Source organism: Silurus aristotelis (genome assembly GCF_946808225.1).
Source record: "Silurus aristotelis genome assembly, chromosome: 4".
NCBI lineage: Eukaryota > Metazoa > Chordata > Actinopteri > Siluriformes > Siluridae > Silurus > Silurus aristotelis.
In genome coordinates, this window is record NC_139577.1 from 24,089,440 (window position 1) to 24,113,344 (window position 23,905).

The 23,905-nt window shown below is 39.3% G+C and overlaps 1 protein-coding gene across 11 annotated transcripts in view; it reads right to left on the reverse strand.

Moving 5' to 3' along the window:
• The window catches only part of cpeb3 (cytoplasmic polyadenylation element binding protein 3), a 45,483-nt gene that overhangs the window by 12,667 nt on the left and 8,911 nt on the right, over positions 1 to 23,905 (reverse strand). For 4 of the 11 annotated variants that reach the window (XM_083538357.1, XM_083538356.1, XM_083538349.1 and 1 more), the window contains 5 exons: positions 23,239 to 23,392; positions 10,907 to 10,960; positions 7,208 to 7,231; positions 3,421 to 3,588; positions 2,007 to 2,096 (listed from right to left, as the gene is read on the reverse strand). In XM_083538357.1, coding sequence (XP_083394483.1) covers positions 2,007 to 2,096; positions 3,421 to 3,588; positions 7,208 to 7,231; positions 10,907 to 10,960; positions 23,239 to 23,392 — 490 coding nt within the window. The remainder of the gene's footprint in view (positions 1 to 2,006; positions 2,097 to 3,420; positions 3,589 to 7,207; positions 7,232 to 10,906; positions 10,961 to 23,238; positions 23,393 to 23,905) is intronic. The other 7 variants (XM_083538351.1, XM_083538354.1, XM_083538350.1 and 4 more) reach the window with 3 other exon arrangements.

A 23,905-nucleotide genomic window follows, 5' to 3' on the forward strand; every position in this document is an offset into this window, starting at 1 on the left:
AGACGCGTATGGCAAGTCGAGTATTGCTTCTTGCCCACAAGTGGGTCAGAGCCACACTATGAGTCAGAGAGTCACACTGGGAGCAGCTCCACACAGGCAGAGAGATAGTCATGATCGTTTTACACTGCAAGTCATGGAGAAGTGTGCAGGATCTTCCATTCGCTAAGCCTGCCCTTTTTATTAAGAGAAGAGATTAATGGAAGTTGGATGACTCCCTCGTCTGCAAGGGACAGACTACTAAATGGGTTTAGTCACACAACAAAGTGCTCATTGTAAATCACTAAAAGCAGTGCTGAAGGAGAAAAGTGTTTAAGCTGAGGTACAACTTCATCACACAGTGGACTGCCTCGCTGCTAGCCTCTGGAGAGAGAGAACGTTTTCCTGTCACACACACTTCCAGATCACATGACTCCCCCTAGAAGGACACAGATTTCTGCTTAGCTCCAGACAGACACCTATTTCGGCCGCATGTTTCTGAATTCCAAAAAAGGAGCAAGTGAAGGTAAGGAACGGGAATTCTTCTCAAGCCTTGCCCAGATGCAGCACATTCGCCTCAGGCTGAGGAATGTGAGTCACATCCAGGACTGTGTTAATAGTTTCCTTGATATGACACATGGAGTGTTATGGAGGAGCTCTCTCGGAGATGACGCAGGTTCTGGCACAAGAGCTGAGCCCTGATCGCTTGGCCAAGCCAAACTCTCTCTCCCACTGAACCAATCATTCAAGGTACTCAGCGCAAACAATCTTCCTCATCCAGTTACACCTGCAGCATGGGTGTGGACGTTTGTGGCTGGGAGACAGACAGCCTGTGTTTTGCCTTCTCAGCATACTTGCCTAGAAGTGCCTGGGCATGCCGCTGCTACAACGCAAGATGTTTTTTTTATTCAGAGATACACAAGGTGCATTAATAACTGTCAAAAACAGAAATTTGCTTTTTCTTTTGTTTCAGTAATGAACAGCCGTGTTCGCATTAGTTCCATATTCAGCAACAATTCTTTAAACCGATGCTGCAGCAACAGGAGAATAAATCAGTTTCATTAGAGTTCAGTACAATAGTACAGTACAATTTGTCATATGATTAAATACGAGGTCCTTAAAATGTATGTAAGGGTCTGTAAAGATACATAGGGACAATAGGCACAAGTTTCTTGTGATGTAGAGGCATCAGCTTCAGTAAGCAATAAAGTGGGGGTTTTAACTCGATATATAGTGAACCACAGCCGTGCACAATATGATTGTATTTGATTGAGTAAAACTACAGTAGCGCTCAGGGCAGGAAGGGACTAACTATATAGACTGATTGCAGGTTGAAACTCTGCTCTGGTGGATAATCATGTAGCAGGATTTTCATGGGGTACAACTATAAAAGGGTCATGCTAAAGAGGGATGGAAGGCTCTGGAGAATTGTGCTTGTTGACTGTCTTTGGTAGGTCATGATGGTGGGCTCTAATAGTTAAAGGTGTCGAGGAATGGGAGGAACCCTAGATCCATCTCTGGGGATAATCGAATAGACAGAACAGAGTATCTGAAGGGTCATGTTGTAGAGAGATGAGAAATACTAAAAATACAAATATTTTAATGAGATTGCAGGTTTTATTGGGTAAGAACGTGTCAATGGTAGGCTTTAATGAATGATAAGCCCTGATGGGTAACAGTGAAGTAGAGATGGTAGTATCTAGTAGGTATGGTAGATTAAGGTAGATAAAATATAGAGGAATGAAATGGGTATGTCAGAACAAGAAAGACATTTAGATGTTCTTCACTGGAGGTACTCCTAAAAATATAAATATTTGGTATAATGGGACAGAAGGCTCTGGTAGATAAAAATCTGAACAAATGCAAATGTTTGGAGAAGTGCATGGAAGGTATGGTATACTTGAGATGGTCAAACATAATTCAGGGAGACTTCAGCATCACCTCGACATTAGGCAGTTTAAAACACAGAGACCTTAAGCGCTGATAAAAGGCTCTAGTGGAAGGATTAAATCATGTATAACTGTTCTTACCTTTAGGAGGAAAATAGGACTTGCTCTCTGCTTTATGGGGCCAGTCCACCACCAGGTGTCCATAGCGACGGAAACTATTGGTGATCTCATCTATGTGGGAGGGAAAAATAAAAGGAGAATTAACGACAAAACCCATGACGTAGACATCAAAAAACAATGTTTCTTTGGAAGCCATGTCTGGGAAGTTGGCATAAATAAGACCTGTTCTTGCCTCTCTGACCAAAGTACAACATAACTACCTGATTTCTCTGTAGGAGAAATTTCTCAGAACTCGGCTCCCAGTGTCACTATTCACACTGTTCGAGTGAAATGTATCACATGTGCTGTCAGAGACACAGAGTGTAGAGCCAAGAGCTTAAAACCAATATGGACACAAAATCAGCTAAGACAAAGTGCTGTCATGAAAATTTTGCAACAAAACAAAGAAATTTCAGAAACACATGAGACCCTAGAGACATGGTTATTGTGGTCCTAATAGGAATGAACTTGTAGAATCTAGAAAATGTGCGCCTTGTGTTCAGGTCCAACTTAGTTATCAATTCTCTCCAAAAGACCAAATCTACAGGCTATTATGGGAAAGCAGATCTAATTGGGGAGACAGCGGTCAAGATATTCTGTCCATTAGTGAAAAGAAAGGTCTTGCTGCCAGGTGGTGTCGGTACGTAGTTGTTGGTGTTTTGCTGCATTCTCTGCAATGTGGAAAGAATTAGCAGGAAACTTTGAAAGGAGTATAATAAGCTGGGAATGAGGTGACTGGAAGGAATCCCAACTTGCTCAGTATTGAGTTAGCTGAATCCAGTCAGTTTAATGCAACTGTGTTGCATCCAGTCAGTTTAACGCAACTGTGTTCAAAACAACTCTGCATACAGGAGGATACTTAGGTGATTCTTATGTCCTTGTAGTCAAGAGGGTGAAATCGAAATATACAAAATGAATTATATTCCGTTTTGTTTATAGAGCTTTTAACCGTGGGCATTGTCAAAACGCCTGGAGGTGTCGAGATGAAGAAACCAGATTCAAAAGGGAACCCATTTCCATCTGGGAGACACAGGATAGTGCAATTATCTACTTACAGGAATTGTGGACTTTCTTTAAAAACAGGCAGGATGCACAACTGCAGCCTAAAGTAATGTATTGCGGGTCAGATGGCTCATATATAGTTTTTATTATATAGCTTTTTACTGATGTTTACAATGAAATAGAGTAAATGGTCTAATCAGATTGTAAGATTTGGTATATAGAAATAAGAAATGAGCTACAAATTTAGTCTACATAAAAGCCCTGTACTCTTTTAACTAAAAGAATGAATAATTAATTGTTTATCTTTTAAAAAGGGAAACAAAGTCCACTTGTTTGAGTATTCCACAAAGCACTTTATTTTACATGACATAACAGTGATTCGCATGGGAAATACCTTCATCGATGTCTGGAGGCAGTCCACCAACGAAGACTTTCCTGGAATAGCGCTCCATCCTCTCACCGTTCTGACAGCGAGTGGGGGAGTTCAGCCCCGGAGTGAGAGAATGATCACCGTGAGTATCATCCAAAAAGCCATCCTCGAAAGGAAACAGTGATGAGCGACCTACACACATGGGTAGAGAAAGAGAAACAGAGATAAAGAAAGAGAGAGAAACAGAAAGAGAGCACAAAGGATTATAAAAGAGTGTGAGGGAAAGAAAAACAGAGGGAGAACATAGCGATTAATTATCATGTTTGTGATCTGTTTATTAAAAAAACAACCTAGACAAAGAGATCTATAACAAGCCAGCGAATGTCAATTACACACACAGCGCTGATTTAGCTGGGTGAGATGCCAGTGTGCTGAATTGCTTTGGATTCTATTTATTTGCTTTTCATCTGGGACTGCTAGCTTTTAGACACTGAACACGACATCAGAGTCCTCAGCTAAGAAGCAGAGCAGAGAAAAGGGCCAGTCCACTGAGGTTCAGTGCGAGCAGGAAAATGACACAGCAGGCTGGGAAACTGGGTTATGCCAGGAGGTGATTAACACTGCGGTGCTGGTTAAAAGCAAATCTTTACTCCAACCCAATTTAATCAAAAGCACAACTAAAAGAGAGCTGCCAACAAATAAAACAAACACATACAGTGCTGATTTATATAAATATGTCTTGAAAATTTCTTGCAAATCCCTTAATAAAAAAGGCTGCATAATGTAGGTTCAGCAGGAGAAATTAAGCTTCGCTTTTTCAAGCACTTGAAAACAAATGAAATCAATGTGCTTTCATGATTAACACGGATGGGAAAAAGTTCAACGTGATTTACGTTTTTTTGCCCACGTGCTTGTGTGCGTGCGTGTGTGTGTGTATATGTGTATATATGTGTGTGTGTGTGTATATACATATATACATTATATATATATATACACATTATATATACATTATATATACATTATATACACATAATATATATATATATATATATATATATATATATATATATATATATACACATAATATATATATATATATATATATATATATATATATATATATATATATACACACAGTGAGGAAAATAAGTATTTGAACACCCTGCTATTTTGCAAGTTCTCCCATTTAGAAATCATGGAGGGGTCTGAAATTTTTATCGTAGGTGCATGTCCACTGTGAGAGACATAATCTAAAAATAAGTATTTGAACACCTGTCTATCAGCTAGAATTCTGACCCTCAAAGACCTGTTAGTCTGCCTTTAAAATGTCCACCTCCACTACATTTATTATGCTAAATTAGATGCACCTGTTTGAGGTCGTTAGCTGCATAAAGACACCTGTCCACCCCATACAATCAGTAAGAATCCAACTAATAACATGGCTAAGACCAAAGAGCTGTCCAAAGACACTAGAGACAAAATTGTACACCTCCACAAGGCTGGAAAGGGCTACGGGGAAATTGCCAAGCAGCTTGGTGAAATAAGGTCCACTGTTGGAGCAATCATTAGAAAATGGAAGAAGCTGAACATGACTGTCAATCTCCCTCGGTCTGGGGCTCCATGCAAGATCTCACCTCGTGGGGTCTCAATGATCCTAAGGAAGGTGAGAAATCAGCCCAGAACTACACGGGAGGAGCTGGTCAATGACCTGAAAAGAGCTGGGACCACCGTTTCCAAGGTTACTGTTGGTAATGTTGGTCTGGAGACTGGCATGGCCTAGCCAGTCTCCAGACCTAAACCCAATAGAGAATCTTTGGAGGGAGCTCAAACTCCGTGTTTCTCAGCGACAGGCCAGAAACCTGACTGATCTAGAGAAGATCTGTGCAGAGTAGTGGGCCAAAATCCCTCCTGCAGTGTGTGCAAACCTGGTGAAAAACTACAGCAAACGTTTGACCTCTGTAATTGCAAACAAAGGCTACTGTACCAAATATTAACATTGACTTTCTCAGGTGTTCAAATACTTATTTGCAGCTGTATCATACAAATAAATAGTTAAAAAATCATACATTGTGATTTATGGATTTTTTTTTTTAGATTATGTCTCTCACAGTGGACATGCACCTACGATGACAATTTCAGACCCCTCCATGATTTCTAAGTGGGAGAACTTGCAAAATAGCAGGGTGTTTAAATACTTATTTTCCTCACTGTGTATATATATATATATATATATACACAGTATATATAAATATAAAAGAGGAGTGTGAGTGTGTGTTTATACACACACACACACACACACACACACACACACACACACACACACACACACACACACAGGTAAGGTACCAACAATGGATCTCTTTTATCAAGTTGTATATGATTAAACCTTTGTGACTTAGGAGCATTTGTGAGCCATTTGTGAGCCTTAAGAGCATTTATACAAAAACAAAAAAAAAGGGTATTAAAAAAAAAAATGCCATCGCAAAAAATGAGGACACGGGGCAATGGCTCAATATATAAACTGACTCCTTCCACAGCTATTTGGACAAAATGATTGACAAGTGACTGATCTGGTATTCCTTAAGCTCCCATGTGCCACATGATCTGTAGTGTGCTGTGAACGATCCCACTTGTAACTCATAACCCACACCTGCTTTTCAAACATGACTTTGGCAAAGGGGGGATTTCTGAGCAAATGTCCCAGAGATACTTTGCTTTGAATTTAAAATTCCTGCATGAGGTCCTAAACCTTTTTCATGTGCTGCAAAATAATATACACTCTGTGGCCAAAGGTATATGGACACCTGAACATCACCACCCATATAGTTCTTCTCCAAACCAGGAAGCACACAATTGTATAGGATGTCTTTTTGTGCTTTATACACACTCTTTGCCTTTACTGGAACTAAAGGGGTCCAAATATGTTGAACAAAGTGAGCTCCATGAAGAAGTAGTTTGGTGTGGATTTAGTTATAGATTGTTTGACCTAAGCCCCACTGAAAACCTTTCGGATGGATTGGACTTCCTTGACCATCTTTATGTTCCAATCGAGCAGAAATCTCTTCCAAAAGGGAGAAGGTTATTATAACTGCAAAGGAGGACTGAATCTAAAATTGGATGTTCAAAAAGTATAAGAGTTATAGTCAGGTGCCCACATACTTTTGGCATAACCATTAACTCGTGCTTTAATCTCTGTAAGTGTGGTCTTTTATGGAGTTTAATAGCTGCAAATCCGCTGTGTAGTGATATCAGTCGGTAATTTACAGGTCGTTAGCATTCATCTCACACACATACATGAACACGAAAATGGTTTCAGAAATAGTTTAATATCGTTTGGCATTTACATACAATATATATAGAAAATTGATAAAAGAGGCCCATTGTCCCTGATACTGTAGCATGACCGAGTGACACTCAGACCTGTGTTTGTGTTTTAAGGAGACCAAATCACAAAACACATTGTTAAGCATGATAAACACAATGACTATGGCAAAAAGGAAAATGATTGTCCAACTATTATTTTCTTATTGAAAAAAACAAACACACACAAAAACAGGAAATAAAACACTGAAGGCCCATGTTAGAAAATGATTGGTTAAAAGTTTCCTTCCCACCAACATGATTATATGTATTGATGATCTTATAAAATATAATCCAGAAAAAAGCATAAATTATTAAGACATCATCCAACCACAGCAAAATAAGACAGACATTCAGTAAGCTATACCCCACCCCACCCCTTTCATCCCCACCCTGGTACACAGACAGCTTAACCTGAGCAAACACAGATACAAAGAGGAGAGAGTGTTACCTCTTCTGCGACCATAACTCCTGGCTGTTCCGGGGCACAAAAGGAGAGGGAGAGAAAGGACAACATACAGGGGATGGGGAGGAAAGAAAGAGGGAATCAGAGAAGGAACGATGGAGAGAAAGAGACGGAGAGACAGAGGGGAGAGGGAGAGAAACAGAGACATGGGTTTTGTGGGCAGACATTGGGAACAGTCACTAAGGCAACAGTGTGGGAGCACAGGCCCTTAAACAGCACAGCTCTGTTGTTTTTGGCTCAGTCTGTCCCACACACACACACCCACACACACGCGCGCACACACACCCACACCCACGCGCACACACACACCCACGCGCACACACACACCCACGCACACACACACACCCACGCACACACACACACCCACACACACACACACCCACACACACACACACCCACACACACACACACCCACACACACACACACCCACACACACACACCCACACACACACACACCCACACACACACACACCCACATTTGTGATTATATCAGGCTCAGCGTGGCAAAAGTGGGACTGGATAATTATCTATAATTACCTTAAGATAATTATCTTTAATTACCTCTTTCACATACATAAGCTCAATTGGCTAGTGTCGCTGTGATTGACAGGGGAAAGTGAGAGAGAATGCAATCCCTCCCTCCCATACAGATAGTATGGCCAATCTGTCTCTCTTGGACTCCAGGACACAAGCTGCTATGGCATCATTGGGATTCAAACACGCGATCGTAGGGTGACCGTGTGAATGCTTTTCTTTTATGCCACTTAGGAGCCCCCACTCAGGCACCCGATGCATAGAGACCCACCCTCAACTGATGATTATAAACAGAAGTCTCTGGATAAGAGCATCTGCCGAATGTCGTAAATGTAAACGCGCAAAAACAAAGCACTATTCCTCATTTATGACTCCGACCAAAAGCTTACAGCCCGTGTTCTACCACATGACCTCGTGACTACACAAGGAAAAAGGTCGTCGACCCGAACGCCTACTCGTACTGAGAACGAACAAATACAAAAACAAATTATTACTAAACAACCGATGACTGGATGTTTGATTAAACTGTATGACCACACTACTTCATATGTAGGTTATGAGCATACAGAGCCTATGAACCCCATAAGTGCCAAGAAAGACACAATGGGCCCGAAACGATTTCTATCCCAGAAATTGAGCCTATCCTATTACACGCCATCAGATTGGAAGAGAAAAGGCTAATCACATGCATGAGACCGATAGATCCATGTGGCACATCCCTACATTGCTTGACATGAGTTAGAAGGTGGCTATCGTTTTTAAACAGAAAGTTATGCTCTCATGTACTCTAGGTCATGTGTGGCCTTAAAACTCACGGCCTCCTGCTGATCAGGCGAAACCTTAAAAGCACACTCCCAGAGGTTGATTTGCATTTCAGAAAAATGTTGCAAATTCTGTGAAAATGCTGGTGGTTGAACCGTTGTGCTCTGGGCTGCGTTGACACCTTTTGGGCTGCGTGTTGCACTTATACCTCTTTCACACTAAATAGATTCTGTCCATTTGATTCTTTGTAACAGGGAATAACAAACACGTTTTACTTGACGCTGAGGCACTAGACAGTGTCAGAGTTTTAATAGTGCATGTATTACTTCTGCACGGTTTCTAAACACCAACGCAACACAACCGTGTGGATCACATCATCTTGTTAGTGTTGCAGGCAGGGCGCCGGGCTTGAATTAAAGCTCACGCTGACTCTCGTAGGATAGAAACTCCAATGAGCTAAAGAGTCTCTCAGCATGCTTCCTTATAACACTCACTCCTCAAAGCAAGGCCTCCAACATCGGCCAATTGTGTGGCATTCTCACTGCAGGAGGACAATATTTACTCCAGACTGGAGCATCCTTCATTTATCTACTTTTTTCATTTAAAGTGTCTGTGTGTTTTAGCTGCTAAGAGCAGACATAAGTCGCCTGATGAGAAGAGGTCAGGAGTCTAGAGTGCCTAGCAACAAGAGGGAGAAAGAAGGAGAGGGAGTAAGAGATATGAGTCTTGTGAAACAATATTAGCCAAGCCAATGACTGTGAGAGAGTGGGGGGGATGTGGTCCAAAGTTTAAGTGTTTCATAAAGTGGAATTTGCTTTGGGGCAATTGGTGGGAGGTTAAGGCAACCGACCGATGAGCTTATCTCTGAGAAAAATTGCTGCCACTATTTAAGAGGACCCATGAAAAAGAGACATTTGCACTGAACACAGAGCCTGATCTTGGCACGGTTTTACCAACAGTGACAGTGCAAGTCACAGTGTAACTTAAGAAAGGCTCTTCACGGACATCTCGATGGCTCGAAATGTCCTTCGGCACGCTTCTAACTCCAAACACAATTAGAATCAGGGGAAAGTAATTACACAGGCTAGCAATACCGCACTAGCGCCAGAGTATTCACCTGTTTAAATATTTCCATTTAAGTATAAGTTGGCATTAAAGCAATAGACTTGTAAAATCATTGCATTAGTATACAGTTTTTATGTTTAGCTAATCAGTAATGCTTTTTTAAAAATCTACATAATAGATCAAATTTGGGCTTCCTCACCCTACATCAGAACATATTCCCAGAAAAGTGGAGGTTATTATAAAAGCAAATTGGAACAAAGCGTGGAAAAAGTGAATACCAATCTTACGGTCAGGTATCCACAAAACCTTTATCTATATAGTGTATGAAAACGGTATATTTTATGTTTGATTGGAAAGAGTACTGATTTAACCCAACTTTTAATAACAGCTTTAATAAAAGAGAGAAATGTGAGCTACTTGCTGGAATATTCTCAACCATTTCCTTAAGGGAACCAATGAGGAACTTATTTCTGAGTATAATTATTGCTAGCTGATGAAAGTTATCCAGTTGCCTGCATGCAGTGCGTCTATGGGGAAATTTTCAGTCAGGTGCCTTCTGTAGGCATGGTGGTGGGAGGAACTGGCTCTGTGCTCACCCACTAAACATTAGTCCTAAACCAGACGGTTGCAGCACCAGGGCACAAAAATGTCCTCCATCCACTCTGCCTGACTGACACACACTCACACACTTATACAACAACTTCTAATAGTAAACAGCAGACACCTACTCGGTGCCTCAGGCAACGCCATGCATTCCATGCCCTGTGCTAAAATGTGTTGAGCATACATGGGTGTGTTGATCAAAAACAGCCATACGTTTGGAACCGTTCCCAATTTTTTAAGCAGCATCCCTCTCTAGCCCCCTGCGGCTATGAGGCACCTGCTGAAGGGGACAGAAAGGATATCTAATGTTCCAAGGTGGTTATTTTAGTGCTCCTGAGTGCAGGCTGTGAGGAGCTCTGCTTGCCTGGCGCTGGATCTATTCGAAGTGCTCAGAAACAGAGCCATGAGGCAGTATTGTGAACTATGAGACACACAGCGGGGAGTTCGGGGTATGTAAAGGTCAAACCGACAGGCAAAAATGAGCCAGGCTTCCAGCCAGCTGTTCTAAAAAATAACTACATGAAACTAAATGGGGAAATGAGCAACACCGATATTTATAGACAGACGTTTTAAAATAGTCCGTGTATATCTATTTGGAGCAGATTTGCCATTAGGAAGAGTGCATATAACTATAGACATTAATGAATACAATTACAATTCAAGTGAAAATACAGTGTCCCTGAATTCAGAACGAAAGGAATGAACACAAAAGCACTCACTCAGTGGCATTATGTGTTCTGCTGCTGGGTGATGAAAGTTCAGACCCATGCGTCCTAAGGAAACACAAACAAAGAAGAAAACATAGGTCAAAACAAAGCAAAATGACAAAATGACACAGAACAGAACTCACAGATCAGGTGAGAGTTCTATTTCATTTAAAGACACGCCACATTACAAGTCACACAAATATGTAGTAAGAGAGTAAGCCAGGAATTAAAGGCTTATGGTAAATCGCAAGGACATGCAAAACATCGTCACATGATGCTACTGAATGCTATCTGGTTGTGCAAGGAAGTACATCAATTTCCGTTGGGGTTGGAATGAGAAAGAAGATCAAGTGAAGAGCAGCATTAAGGTTTTTTATTTCGAGGCAGATTGGGAAATCATAAGTTTCACAAGTGCGACAGTATTGCACGGATATGCTGATAAACAGATAGTCTGTCAAGGCTGAGGCAAAGGCATGGAACTATGCAGCATAAAGAGAGCTTCATGGCTCAGACAATGGAGATGAGAATGCTGGGAATTTATCAGAGAATTCATTCTGTGCCTGGCTCAGCCACCCAACCCCATCCCATCCCATCCCATCCCATCCCATCCAGTGAGAGAGATGTGCCACGTGTAGCAGGAATAAACTTTTCCTGTCTCACACACACAAACCATCACAAACGGCGCACCAATAGTAAAGTGTGCTAAGTTATGTTTGTAGCTGAACTGTTCACATCTCTTCTCGAGGCTTGGCACTTTGCCTTGCAGCTATCGTCATGGCCAAGTGACAGAGTTAACAACACACCCTGTGATGTCCTGCAAGATTCTCACAGGGATGCCTGCAGCTTCAACTGGCTCTGACTGGCTTGTATGCAAACACAGGTGTTGATAAGGCTCCTGTGTGGATTTGCACAGTCAGGCCACCAGGGCACACGGGCACTCCCACAGATGAAGCCTTCAAGCTTCTACTCTGACACTTCTGACATGCCCAACTCTCTTGTGCAACATACGGCAGGTTAAACTGACTGCATTTTTACTGCATTTTAACAACTATACAAATGAAAGCAATAAAAGTTCTGGTTTCCCAAGTTTGTAGTAGAACTGTAGGATTTTACTTCACTAGGGTCTACAGCATTTGGCTAAATGACCCTGAGTTTCCACTTGTTTTAGGCGTCAGGGTCAGCAAAGCCTCCTCTACTGGCCTAAACACTATCAGAAACACTGACCTACATTTACAACCTAAATTCTAATATTTGATCCATGAAACTGTATTATTTTATTCCCATCAGTTCATTCTTTTTATTTTGTAGCGTATCCTTTTGACTGCACTGCTTCCAGTATGTGTATGTTAGATTTTTTTGTCCAATCAGATTTCAGCCTCTACGTGCTGCCATGTCAATCTAATCTGCCCAGTAGTGCTTTCAGTAGTGCTTCCAGTAGTGCTGGCCTTTTTAAGTCTGTTGTAATTTATTTACATTTTTAGGTTTTTGACAATTTTTTGTCAAAAGATTTTATTCTGAACTACTCCAGATGATGTAGGTGCACAGTTGCGGTTGTAGTGTAGAGATTTGGAGCCCACGTTAGTGAAATGGTATTCACCCTCAATATGTGCAATGCCTCTGTGCAATGCCTATTCACTTTATTTTCGTTTCAAAAGAATATAAAAAAAAAAAAAAAAAAAAAAAGAAAAAAAGGTTATTTTGTTAACTAGCTACTTTATTTGAAGCTCTGTGACAGCAGCACTCATTTGACAGCAACACAGTGCAGAAATTCATGCAGATTTTCTAGTTAGTGGTGCCTGACAGGTTGGTTTGAGTGTTTCAGAAACAGCTAATATCCTGGTTTTTATGCATACAACATTATTTACAGTGAATATTCAGCCAATATGTAAACATTCTGCATGGGGAAGCATTGTGTAAATAAGATTGGTTGGAGAAAAATGACGAGATTGTTGGTATTTTTTTTTGCTGTTTTTATGTGTGAACATGAAAAGTAGCAGTTTACAAAGCAACTCTTTACAATCATGATGAGCAGAAACATATACAGTGGAACCTCGTTACTCGCGACCTTGACACTCGCAACCTCGATAGTTTAGACTTTTCATTAGGAACCGGACTGAGAGTACCTGGTGGAAAATCTGATCGTCCACGAAAAGCTCGAAAGTTCGGAGTAAAACAGAGTTTGTACTAATAAATTACATAAAACGTTTAAAAAACTATTTTATTATTGCATTATTAATTTAAAGTAGTACATATAACATTTATGACAAGTAATTCAAATTTTTTATTTAAAAAGGAACCATCAAAAGGAGAGAGTCAAAACCTCTCGTACCCCGTATGTATGTGACATAAAATTTGATTTGATTTGACCTCGTTACTCGCGACGGGTCAGAACGTAACCCCCACGAGTATCCAGGTTGCACTGTACAACAATCCAAGCAATGAATACCATTATAACTGTGACATAAGACATTATAATCAGTGCTGAGTTAGAAGGTACATACAAACACAAAAATGGCAAATATAAAGCTTTTTATGGTCGAATCATTGATCAGAAAATGAGCAAGTATGCAAAGCATGCTCAAATGTTCGATATAAAATGTAACTAGCATAGATTTAGAGAAAAAAGTTCATCAACGGCGTGCAGCTCATAAAAAAAACAACTTTTTCATTGGAAAAAAAACAACTTTGACTTCTGTAAAACGTTTGCCCACAAAGCTTAATCATTTAAAGAATTTTTTAGCAATCGCAAATTGCTTTTCTTTTTGCCCAGTAGTGTATGTGTATATTTAACCATGATATATGATGATTGGTCGGTTACAAGCAGTCATTAGAATGATATATAAAAAATGTCTGACAAACACCTGACTTGCAGATTAAAATATCTCTATGTTTTCTGAAAGTAAACGCCATCCTTTTTTTTCTAGAGAACACAAATTCCTTTTTCAATCTCTGTTACCACAAGCCTGCTCGCCGACCAGTATTGAACACTACAGTCATTGTAACTGTGATAAAGCCTGCAGCACTGAACAGTCATTGTTGCATCTACATTTAGAGCCAGTTGTGCTCTTATTTTACTTATTGTTTCAAGTCCAGGCCAAAGCAGAATCACCTCACGAAAATGGCTCTAAGGTCAAAGAGAAACTGATTTATCTAAATTTCCAGTAAATCCAATTAAATTCCAATAAATTAAAGCGTGCATGTGTTATTGCTCCATGTGTTCCAGAAGCTATCAGATCTACTGGTCTATCAATAGATCATCATTAAGAGATTCTTAAACCCTGCTGAATGACTGAAGCGGAGTTAATCACTCCAGGCCAAAAGCTCAAGTGATGCTTACAAGTAGTGATTTATTTTCTACAGCAGCATGGACTTTTAGAATTTCCAGCTGTAAAGTTTATATTAATGCACTCTTTCAAATAAATTTTTGTTTCCTCATACAATATATGGACAAAAGCATGTGGACACCTGACCATCAAATTGCACATCAGTTATAATACCCCCAGTCTTCTACATTCTGAAGGGTGCTTACAGAGGTTTGTGCTCATTCAGCCACAAGGATGTTAGTATTGTCAAGTACTGATACAGGGTGAGGCGGTCTGGAGTGCAGTCAGCGTTCCCAGAGGTTGAGGTCAAAGCTCTATAGCAGGCCAGTCAAGATCTTCCACTTTAACCCATATATTCATGGAGTTTGCTTTGTGCACAAAGGCATTTTCATGCTGGAACAAGTTTGGATCTCTCTGTTCCAGTGACGGGAAATTTAATCAAAAACATCCTACAACATTGTGTGCCGCTGATGTTGTGGTAACAGTTTGGGAAAGAAACTACATATGGCTGAAAAAAATACAGGTGTCCCAATAGCTCTAGCCTAAACTGAAGTTTATTTCATTTCCAGAACCTTCCAATCTAAAAAATTTTGAATTAATTGCAGATTTCAGACTGGTGTTAACAGATAAACACAAAAAGCAAATTAAAGTAAAATTGCATGAATGAAGCAAATGTACTCCTGAAACCTGCCTGTGCCAGACAGATACAGGAGAATTCACTTATATTATTGCACTTTTATATAAAAAAAAAACAAATATATATATATATATATATATATATATATATATATATATATATATATATATATATATATATATATATATATATATATAAATATAAATAAAAATCACTTCAGTGTACAAACATCTTCAAAAGTATTTCTGATAAATGTTTTTTTGTTTTTTTTTGTCTCAAAAGCTTTTTGACTATCTGAAATCGGTCACACCTGATATTGACAATCTGGAAAGGGCTTAGAAAGATAGAAGCAGGATTAGTAAAGCAGACAGAAAACATAACATAATTCGTGATCATTTCCTGACCAATGTATTGTTGTTTAGACCATTAAAGATTTGGCCAATTTTTATGTGCAGCTTTTTATACTTCACATTCTCGAAATCGTCCTTATATAGATCTGGGCATGAACTAAACACGGGTATGTCAATGATATTTCCTCATCGAGTTTCCTCTTTCTCGATATTTGAGCAGATTACAGCAGACAATCTGCAACCCTTTTCCTTTTGCATAATGCCCTGTCAGGAATAGTGTCCTTCAAAAGAATATTCCTGGATGTGAAAGCAAACTGTATTGTCTTTATGAATCAAGTGCAAATGCCCCTGTTTAATAGTTGGGTAACAAAACCTACTTGTAAGAAGTCACATACATACATACACACATACACTCCACATTCAGTCCCCATTTGCTGTGAAAATAACCTCCACTCTTTTGAGATGTTCCACTAGATTTTGGAGTGCGGTTCTGGATATTTGTCCAAATTCATCCACAAGCCTCAGGTAGCTACTTAATTCAAGAAAGCAATAAATATTACTTACTATGCACCACAAGGAGCTCTCGATTTATTACTCCAATTATGAATTAGGCCATTGATTTACACACACACACAACACACACACACACACACACACACACACACACACACACACACACACACACACACACACACACACACACACTATCTTTCCTTTCCTAAAAACTAATAAACTCACTGAAATAAAATTAAAAAAAGAGAAAAAAAAAAGTCATTTAAACACCAAAAGCAAAAAGGTATGAACTGCCAAACCTGGGAATATCATGTTGAAGAATTACATCAATCATGCTAATGGAGAATTGAGAAACGGAGCAACTCTACAGATTTTCCAACTCCTCTCTAAAGTGCAACTGGTATCCCTCAGCTTTAATGCCAGTAAGGAAAAAAATCGTTCTTCAGTCTCACATCTAGGCAGTAATGATGTTCTTAAACTGTGCGAAAAGGCCTAGGTTAATTCCTGTATAGTTAACATTGTATTATATATTTACCCATATATTTATTTATTTATTTATTTATTTTAATTTTTTTTTTTTTTTTTTTTTTGGGGGGGGGGGGGGGGGGCTGTTTGACAGCAAGTTACATTTGAAACTTAACAGTCACAAGTGCTAGATTTGGGGCACATGTAAAGACATCAAGCCTAAAAGCCATTGATGAAGAGATTCCTATAAAATCACATCATGATCACATCCATCTACATTTTAGCAGAGCACAGCTCATTTTCTTTATACCACAGCATGGCTGAATGCTTAAATCTGATTAGACAAAAAGCCTGCGTGCATTTCTCCAGCAGCACGATTTGGAAATTACCGTGTACGGCTGTACGGCTGCCATTAATATTCATACGTTTAAAGTATTTAGGACAGAAGCATTGATGCTTCCTGGTTCCTTGGTAGAGTTTTTTTTTTTTTTTTTTTTAAATAGAAAGGGGAAAAAGAGAGATGATCAAACAAGCGAGAGAGAATCGGCTACGTATTGTGGCAATAACAAGATTTTCTTTCAGACGTTCCACAACATTCTAATAAACTAATAAAAAAAACCTAATAAATCATTATTTGGAGTAACAGTGGGGTTTCGGTCTCTTAATGAATGAATTTTAAGAAATTGAGAATTATGAGGGCTTGTGAGGGACTAAAAACTTCTCACGGATGAACCTAAAACAGCTTCAAAGGTGTGCAGTAAAATTGACTTGTAGATCAATGCAGAAAAAACGTCTTCATTGGCATGCAGATGTCGTATAAGAGCGAAAACATTTCAGGACATGCTGTTAAGGGAAAAAAAATTATCCACTTTTGGGGTGGTAATGATTTGGAATATTTTCCTACAACAAAATGGACTCTGTATTACTCCCGAGGTGTAAACGTTATTTGTTGGAATTTTTCTAATTAACTATAAAAAAAATAAAATAAAAAAAAACCCTGTATGAATAAAAACCATTCTTTCAAATAATATTTGCTCAATTTGTGTTTTGTTGATGGCGGTGTGGAGTGCTGCTAAAGCTCATTTAACAAACACACACACACACACACACACACACACACACACACACACACACACACACACACACACACACACACACACACACACACACACACACACACACACACACACACACACACACACACACACACACACACAGTCTTTCCCTGTGGGGTCAGGACAAACTAAACCAAACCCATATGCATGACAAAAGTAAATGTCAAACTAGCCCTGGATATTTTTCTTCTCTAGAACAGTTTTAGGAACGCAGAGTTAGCTGTCAAATGGCATTTCCACCTGAACACACCCTGCAGCTGTGCTTTCTACTGTACAAAACTGTCAGTTTGGCTCCATGAACATACTTTCGCTTGCAGTTAACAGTCGAAAACGCTTCTCATACATATCACCAATCAACTGAACTGAGGAATAATGACAACTGCCAGAGTTATTACATAATTGCTGCACCACTTCTGGTTGCCACTGTGTTTTGTCTTAGGTGTCACCCTTTGCTGATTTAAAGGCACAATGGAGGAAAGAAAAAACTAATCAGAAGCATTCAGATATCTTTCCCGAAAACTGGACTTTCACGGGTGTGTGTTAACTTCGGTCCGAGGCTAAACACAAGCCTATTCCACAAAACTGTGACTAAAATAACATGGTGATGTGTCTGTCAATGCTATTGATTTGGTCAACAACTAATTGGAAAAAACGTTGTGCTCAGAGCCTAAAGAATTTCATAAAGGACTCAACAAGTCAGAGCTTATTTTCCAAGCGAGCGCTGAGTAAGAAATAACTGCTCCAGTTTAACTCTTTCGCCCTGGGGGCAGAAGGTGGATCATGTGAGAGGCCGGCGTGTGAGAAAGAGAGGGGTTGTGCGAGAGTGTGTACGTGCGTGTATGTGTGCGTGCGTGAAAAAGTGCAAGTGTGTTGTCATTGTGTGTGAAAGCGCAAGCCTGTGCGCGCGTGTAAACACATGAGCCGCCGCACAAGGCATCTTTGTGTTCGGCAGCAGAATCGTTCCGACTGTGTGTCCCTGTTTGTAGCAGCAGTGAGACATTAAACCCGACATTGCTGGGGGCTGACCAATGCTGCAGGCGTGCAAAAAATAAAAAAAGACTATGTTTGTTCAGTAATCCCCTCTTTAGTCCTCCTCCTCCTCGTTGTCAGCCCACTCTGCCATTCAGAACGTGACATCGGTGCACATTCCATTTCAATCAGATTAACGTGCGTTTAACGATGAGAGCTTGATCACGAGAGGGGGTGAGAACAAACCCACCCTCCTCTAGCTCATATAGCCAAAAACCCTTAACACAAGAGGATTCGTTCTTCATAGCACCTCAGCTAAGGGCCTAAAGGACTAGACAAGCTAAAATGAGTCATTCCAGTCTTCTCCAAGTTTAAAGATCCAGCATGGGTTTTATTTTACTTAAAGGATCAGCTTTTTATACTATACACTGTTTAACAAACTTTTTAAACCTCTCCTTATCCTCCATCTGTACCTGACTTAACGAACAGCCTGGTGGCTGAAAGACCACAAATCTCTATAATCAGACCCTAAAATCTCGCAGGAACATATTCCCAGAATATGGAGGTTATTATAACAGCTAAATCCTATAGCGTTTATTTCTATAGCGCTTTTCACAACGGATATTGTCTTAAAGCAGATATGGATATTTATGAAATAAATAAAGATGTTCAAAAGGCATATTTTAAATCTTATAGTCAGGTGTTCCCAAACATTTGTTTATATAGAGTAGTAGTGTGGTTGTTTATACACCGACAAGGCATTACCTTTATGGCTACCGTTCAGGCATAACATTATGACCATTTGCCTAATATTGCGTTGTTCCCAATTTTCCTGCCAAAACACTCCTGACCTGTCGAGCATTAACAGCATTAACTTCTTCAAGCAATTTAAGCTACAGTAGCTCATCTGTTGAATCGGACCACACAGGCCGCCCGTGACCCTGTTGCCGGTTCAACATTGTTCCTTCCTTGGACCACTTTTGATAGATACTGACCACTGCAGACTGGGAACATCCCAAAAGAGCTGCAGTTTTGATGATGCTCTGACCAAGTCTTCAAATTCACTTAAATCCCTACACTCGCCCATTTTTCCTGAAAAACTTGACAAAATATTTACTTGATGCCTAATGTATCCCACCCACTAACAGGTGCTATTAAACTCAGTGTTCTTCACTTTACCTGTCATAATGTTATAATGTAATAATATTATGCCTTGTCAGTGTGTAAATATTATATTATATTATATTATATTATATTATATTATATTATATTATATGATATAATACCCATTATTCAGATTTTATGAAGACAGGAGCGGGTTCAGACATTCATTCAACAAAAACATTTTGGCTGCATGTTTAAAAGTTCTGTTCATTATTTCTCTGTATTATTTCTGTCAAACACAAAAGTTTAAATCCATAACTAAAATTTAATTACGGTTCAAAAATGACACCTGAAATGTGTAAAATGAGTGTAAAGATGTGGCCTTTGCATCTTATAGCCTTTTCACACTAACTTTCTTTCGGCTTCTCCCATTAGGGGTCGCCACAGCGGATCCTCCGCACGTTTGATTTGGCACATGTTTTACGCTGGATGCCCTTACTAACGCAACCCTCCCCAATTTATCCGGGCTTTGGACCGGCACTGAGAGTGGCTGGGGATGGTTCCCTGACCGGGGATCGAACCCCGGGTCGCAGCGGTGAGAGCGCTGCATCTTAACCACTAGACCACCAGGGGACCTTATAGCCTTTTCACACTGCTACCCCAAATACGTCCTGTTTACTAATGACCAGCAAGTGACAAATACTTTTGGTGACACTTGATAAACATAGAGAGTTGGTGGTAATGGGAAGTCCAAGGAGTTTCCCTTTGCAGGGAAATTACAACTCTGTAAACATGCTGGGTTTTTTTTTTTTAAATGCATATATCCATCGCTAAGAGAAGAATTAATTTTCAATTTCCATTTATGTCTATGGTGCTTGGAACAATAGATATAGTCCTTTAACAATAATAATAAAATAAAAAAAAAAAAACGGATTTCCTAATGAGAAAGCCAGTAGTGACATCCGCAGGGAGAAAGTCCCAAAAAAACCATGAGAAAGCAGATTCAAAAGGGAACACAAGGGTGATGCTTGATAGAAAGATTACAAACCATAGTATACTATTAATTGCAGTAGAGAGCTATGTAGAGAAATTAGAAACTGTAACGTGCTGAAATGATTTTCGGTATGAGTAGATTATGACTGGGACAATCTTTAGGGTTACAGAAAGTGTGTACGTCTACAGTCCTCGGGTGAGATTATGCACTAAAGAAAGGCTAAGCATTGGCCATAACCTGTTTTTAGGTATCCATAAGGGACCATGCAGAGCAGAAAAGGGTGTTGGCGATAAGAATGTGAAAGTAAAAGATATGGATGACGTTACAGACATTAAAGTCTCCGTCTTGTTTTTTGGTCAACACCCTGATGGTTAACAAGCATTAGAATCTTAGGCATCTGCATGAAAGCAGCTAATTGGATACATTATATAGTTTTGCAGTTGACCAAATCTCACATACAGACGCAATTAACTGGCTTATTGAAGTCCTTTCAGCTAAAATAATGGTAATACCAGAGGGTTACCTTAGATTGGCAAAAAATTTCAAGTAGCTCTTTCGAAACCGAATCGTAAAACCGATCACAATCATGTTAGAAGGACTAGAAAAACAGCTCCATAAAACAGAAACAAAAGCTCATAGTGCACAGACTGCCTCTGTGGAAAAATCAACATTAGGTAAATATTCAGGCGACCGCAAGCCGCCAGAACAGCTTCAACACATGCACCATGGCAAGTTTCCAGAACTGAACAGGAAAATGAACATCACTTTTCCAAAAGAGATTCCATCAAAACATCTATAAATCGCTCAAAAATCGATTTAGGTGTTCAAGTGGATCGAGATCTGCTGACTGTAAAGGTAATTGGAAATGATCTACATTAATGTCATCCATGAGTACACTGTGCATGTGGGAATTGTCATTTAGAAAAAGACCACTCCTATCAGAAATGTTTCAATATAGAAATTTTGCAAAATCTTGAATACTAAATATATAATATTGACTTTTTTTGTTTTAAAGAAATAAAAGGGATTAAACCTTCTATTTATTTCCAATTTCTAACCAAAATAAATCATATTTTCAATGCAGTCTCAGACATTTTCCAATTCCACTGTATGCATGTGCTAAGTTTCAGTTTGATATGCTAAACTATGTGCGAATAATCTGTTGATAATAAAAACAATAATAAGAACAACAACTCTGTATATATTGCTGTATCAAGAGATTAAAACTCAACTGGAGTGACGTGACTTGCATCTAAAATTTGAGTTCATGTGGACAAACAGTTTCTTGACAAACATTTTGCCTAAAAATCTACTTCATCAAGGGCTCTCAGTGAGCCAAGGGTGCCGCAATAAGCACATCACGAGGCTCGTGAATGCCCATGTTGTTTCACACAGTGCTCTTCAAACGTGTGAAAGCAGCTTGCTCAAGATTTTGGCTTCACACTCAACAGTTTTGCCTTTTATTTGCATGAAAGGCCGACTAAAAAAAATATTCTCTCTCACCAAGTGCTAATTCACAGTCACACTTCAAATCATACTTCAGAGTTGTTTGCGATGCTTCAGCTGCTGGGACTGTATAAGATCGGGGATTGTATTACAGAGCTGGTGTTAATTCAATTTCTAATTAGATGGTACAGCTCAGACACAAATACCTGCTGTAATTCAAAACACAAGTTAACAGGAGGATTCGAGAAAAGGAGGATCCTCGGGAAAGAAAATCCCACACGGTTTTTTTTGTCTTATTTTATACATTTAATTTTTTTTAAAAGGCTGATTCATAAATAAATCAATAAAGATTTAGCCGGGTGCAAATTGCTCTGGTGTATAACAGGAATGACACACTTCAGAATACACTATTATTGGGAATTATATTACAGTTCCCACCTGTTTACTAACATGATTGGTCAAACAGTGTTCCACGAGTGCTTGTAATTATTATTTGTGACATCTTACTTTTATTCAACATATAAAATTCCACTTCCGAGTTCAAAATCATTACTTCAGTAGTGTTAGCGTCATCATCTATAAAACGTTTGCCTTAAAATATGAAAGATCTTCAGTGGAAGATGAAAAGGGCAGAAGGGAAGCAGCTTTAATGGAATTGTACAAAAGTGTGAGCTGGCTAACAAGCAAGTCGGCAGGCTTTAAAGAGAGTGTGGCTTCTTTGGGATCCATTTCGCAAAAATACATAGAATATTTGGCCAGACTGTGTATGAAATATCACTTATATTCAGTTCTTGTTAATTGAACCAGTGTATAAAAGCAATATTGTACTCACAGTCATGTGGTTATACCGAATATCTGCTCAGCATGTGCCTTCGTGTTTGCGCTGTATCAGAGCTGTGCCAGTATTCAGAATAAGTACACTATTGCTCGTGTGACATTGCTTTAAATACCCTTAACAGTTACACTGCTTCACCTCAGGCTACAACATAGCACCCTTTGCACTAGTTTTTTCCTCCTACTAGTTGCACTGAATTCCAAGTCTCTGGAGCCTAGCAAGACTTTATTCCCACTCTCTGCGCTTGTCACAAGACCAATAATCAGCTCACATCAATGAACACAGTCAGAGATTTTGCGTTTTGCGAAAACAAAAGCAGTCATTTAAAACCGGACAAAATGAACAAAAAACGGCAGGCAAACAATTGTGACAGATGGACACACACACACACACACAAGCCAAACTTATACAAATAATTATACATATAGATATGCTGATTTTGCAGGTAAGGTTCATTAACAAAATAAAGTCAAAATATAGTGTGGAAAAAGTCAAAAGAAAAAAGGCCAATCTGAGATGATCTACCTGAAGCTTTAAAAAGAAGCAAAAAAAAAAAAAAAAAAAAAAAGCATGGGTGTGTGAATATTCCTAACCTGCAAAATGATTCCTCCATACAATATCAGCGATAGTCATTGGTGGGCCCCCGACAGGGTGGTGTTTACCTTTGTCGTGGTCAGTCCTTATCATATCCATTAAGGAATTCTCCAAAGTTTGCAAGTTAAATGGATCGAAGGGCCGATTCCGGTCCTGAAAGACAGAAAAAAAGAGAGACTTTAGACTTCACAAAGTAAAAGCTCAGTGATTCTGTCTTATTTGGAATTCACTGCTGTCAATCACATCGCCGTATTCATTCTCAATTACATCAGTGACCGGTCAGACATGTTTCTCTAAGAATAATTAAAAAAAGAAAAAAATGGGAAATAATGGACGTTTCAAGCGCACAAAACCAGATCTGAATGAACCATATGCACAAGAGGGAACATGAACGGAAAAGGAAATCAATTGTCTCTAAGGGCATGAGACCAAAAACAAGTATTCATCTGTCATAACTGGCAACAGTGCTGACATTTCAGCCTTAAACACACAAAACCAAGTATGCCTTAAAGGAAATATGCGACATCAGTGCTAGGTCATGGCATGTCTGAGCAGATAAAAGTCAATCGTGTCAAATACTAGACACTTAACCCATATCATATCCATGTGTATAAGTAAAGTGATAATCAAATGTAGTCAAATCAGACACGGTATGCTTTAGTACTT